This window comes from Frankliniella occidentalis, unplaced genomic scaffold (assembly GCF_000697945.3).
Source record: "Frankliniella occidentalis isolate FOCC.00 unplaced genomic scaffold, Focc_3.1 Scaffold4612, whole genome shotgun sequence".
Lineage (NCBI taxonomy): Eukaryota > Metazoa > Arthropoda > Insecta > Thysanoptera > Thripidae > Frankliniella > Frankliniella occidentalis.
In genome coordinates, this window is record NW_026271658.1 from 1 (window position 1) to 2,900 (window position 2,900).

The 2,900-nt window shown below is 34.3% G+C and overlaps 1 protein-coding gene across 1 annotated transcript; it reads left to right on the forward strand.

Moving 5' to 3' along the window:
* Nucleotides 1-727: 727 nt before the first annotated feature.
* Nucleotides 728-2,900, forward strand: LOC113202460 (protein MTO1 homolog, mitochondrial). Its single transcript, XM_052276825.1, has 8 exons — nucleotides 728-903; nucleotides 980-1,137; nucleotides 1,221-1,384; nucleotides 1,479-1,650; nucleotides 1,731-1,893; nucleotides 1,978-2,202; nucleotides 2,278-2,338; nucleotides 2,428-2,900. The coding sequence occupies exons 1-8, from the start codon at nucleotides 782-784 to the stop codon at nucleotides 2,527-2,529; spliced, it is 1,167 nt and encodes a 388-aa protein (XP_052132785.1). The 5' UTR covers nucleotides 728-781; the 3' UTR covers nucleotides 2,530-2,900.

Here is a 2,900-nt window from a genome sequence, read left to right on the forward strand (position 1 = left end):
TTTTGGAGATATCTTAATTTTACTCCGTTTATCATGGGCAAGCTTACAAAAGCATCAAAACTTTTAGAAGGTAACAAATGAGAAAAAAGAAATCTGTCACAGCTCATGTACATGAATCATAGGTTTAATAAACTGGGATCTGATTAGGGGGATATTACTTTGTTATTTGTGCTTCTCAAAAACAAAAACGTTCTGTTGAATTGATAACAGAAAAATTATGATTGTATTGAGACTAGCTCTACAGAAACCTACAAAATTAAAAGATGTAAAATCCAAACAATTTTAAAGACTATCGGTGTTCTCCTCTGAAGAGCCGAGAAATGAGGAATCCAATTGCTGTCAAGGCAGCAACACCAAGGCCTGCACGCCACCACAGTTCCTTATCACTAGCCATGAGAGTCAACTGTCGGAGGTGCCTGAAGACAGAATACATAGACCGTTAGAGGAAAGAAATCAGCAGGCAACATTAAACAACTGTAACAAAAGTTTAAACCACAGACCAATTACAGTAAATTCAAAATACACAAAAGAAAAAGAAAAAGTTAAAATTGTGGCATGCAATTAAAAATTAAATCAAGATAACTATGCAAGAACAACTTGTACATCAAAACTAACGCATAGACGAATACATCATCAAAAAATTGAAAGACCACAATGTACACAGCACAAAATACAACAAAACAAAAGAAACACTACCCCTGTTGTGATATCGATCTGCAGCGTTTATTTGTTGTTTTTTTAATCTAAATTATTGTAGCCAGAAGACCAGGTTGACTGTTACATGACTCATACAAACGCAGAGGTTGCAAAAATTATCAGGGAAAATCAGCATGTGAACAGACATATTCGTGAGGATGTTCTTGGACCAAGATACTGTCCATCCATAGAATCTAAAGTACTTCGGTAATAAAAAAGCAAATACCGTACTTACCATGTAAGTGCATTGTTACTTAGGAAACTAAAAGTGTGCTTTTATTAGGTTCAAAAAAGATGTCCATCAACTTTGGTTGGAACCTGAAGGCTTAGAAAATGATGTCATCTATCCGAATGGCTTGTCCTGTACTTTACCTGAAGATCTGCAATATAAACTTGTGCGCAAAATACGTGGTTTAGAAAATGTGACTATGTTATCACCAGGTCTGTGTGATGAAATATTCTGTCAAGTGTTATGCTATCTGCTACCTATTTTTGTTGTGTAATTAACTGACTACTTTTTGTAGGCTATGGTGTAGAATATGACTTTGTAGATCCTCGAGAATTGAACTACTCTTTGGAAACAAAGAAAATATCAGGTCTGTTCTTTGCTGGGCAGATAAATGGAACCACTGGATACGAAGAGGCTGCATCACAAGGAATTATTGCTGGCATCAATGCTGGGTCAAAGGTGAGAAATTACTCTAAGCCTAAATGAGATGCATGTACATTGAACATCATTGAAACCAACCAGGAAATTCTCAAAAAATTAAATTGAAATCCAGGTTTTGAGAAAGCCTCCCATGATTATAAGCCGAACAGAAGGGTACATAGGTGTTTTGATAGATGATCTCATTACAAATGGTACCAGTGAACCTTACAGAATGTTTACTAGTCGAGCTGAGTTTCGACTTACCCTCAGACCAGACAATGCTGATAATAGATTAACAGAAAAAGGTAAATTTAATTTTCTACTATTTTCCAAAATGAAGTTTTTTTTTATTCTGTTTACGATTTTCCTTTGATATTGATTTCAGGTTACAAGCAGGGCTGTGTTTCAGAAGAGAGATATCACAATTTTTGTAATTCTATGCAAACTTTGAGGGATGCAATTTGTCTCTTAAAGAAGATTAAGATGCCATATCAGACATGGACAAAGAAAATTCCTTTGCCTTCATTTGCTAATTCCCAAGTGAGAGAGTAAGTAGATGTGGAGTATTTGAGACCCCAAACAAACTTCTGTTTAGTCACAAAATTTCTAAGTTAGCTTTCTTCCTTTCTCAGTGCTTACCATATTGTAGGCGATACAAACTGCAACTGTCCAGTCTCAAAGCTAGTAGAATATATGCCAAATGAATTCCACCAGTTAAAGAATTTAAGCTATCTAATGCAGCAGCGTATATACATTGAATCCCAGTATGAACATGTTGTAAGCACTCAGGAATCAGACATGGAAGAAATGAGGAAAGAAGAAGCATTCCTCATTCCACCACACATTGATTTTTCTAAGTAAGCTAATTTTTCAGACCTATTAAACTATTACATTCTACACTGCCAACTTATGAATCATAATATTTTTTTCAGCCCCAATTTGGGTATTGGCTATGAAGACCAAGAGAAAATGAAAAGATTTCAGCCTCAAACAGTAAGCAATTCTATGTGTGTTCTGTATGTGAAAAAAAAAGTGTTGGAACTGTATGATTAATCATAATTTTTATTTTCTCTTAACATCAGATTGCAGCAGCCAGCAGAATCCCTGGTATTCGACCCAGTACATTATTAAGGCTTATGCATTTCATTTCAAAGGAGCCACATCAGCAATCTTTAACCAATTAAGAACTTTGTCGGAAAGTAATACAATCTGTGATCTAATTTTATTTTTAAAATGGTTCAGTTGAAATTGTGGATGTTATTTTCATCTTGTTGAAAAATTTTACCAAAAATAGTTTCCTAAACACAAAGTTGAACAAGGAAAATGTACCAAAATAAACAACAGAAGTGCAAGAAAAATTATTTATCTTATAACTTTTAAAATACAAATTTGTTTTGGCATATAAGAAATAATAATGCAGACTTTAAAAAAATACTTCTTACTTCCAGAAGACTAGACAGTTGGTTTAACTAGGCAAACCTCCTTTTGGAGATATCTTAATTTTACTCCGTTTATCATGGGCAAGCTTACAAAAGCATCAAAACTTTTAGAAGGT

Bases quoted from the DNA above. Each gene is read 5' to 3' on its own strand.
- LOC113202460 (XM_052276825.1), top strand. From the start codon at position 782: ATGACTCATACAAACGCAGAGGTTGCAAAAATTATCAGGGAAAATCAG. The intron at 2,203-2,277 runs GTAAGCTAATTT...TATTTTTTTCAG, and splicing joins CCACACATTGATTTTTCTAA to CCCCAATTTGGGTATTGGCT. The intron at 2,339-2,427 runs GTAAGCAATTCT...TCTTAACATCAG, and splicing joins AAAGATTTCAGCCTCAAACA to ATTGCAGCAGCCAGCAGAAT.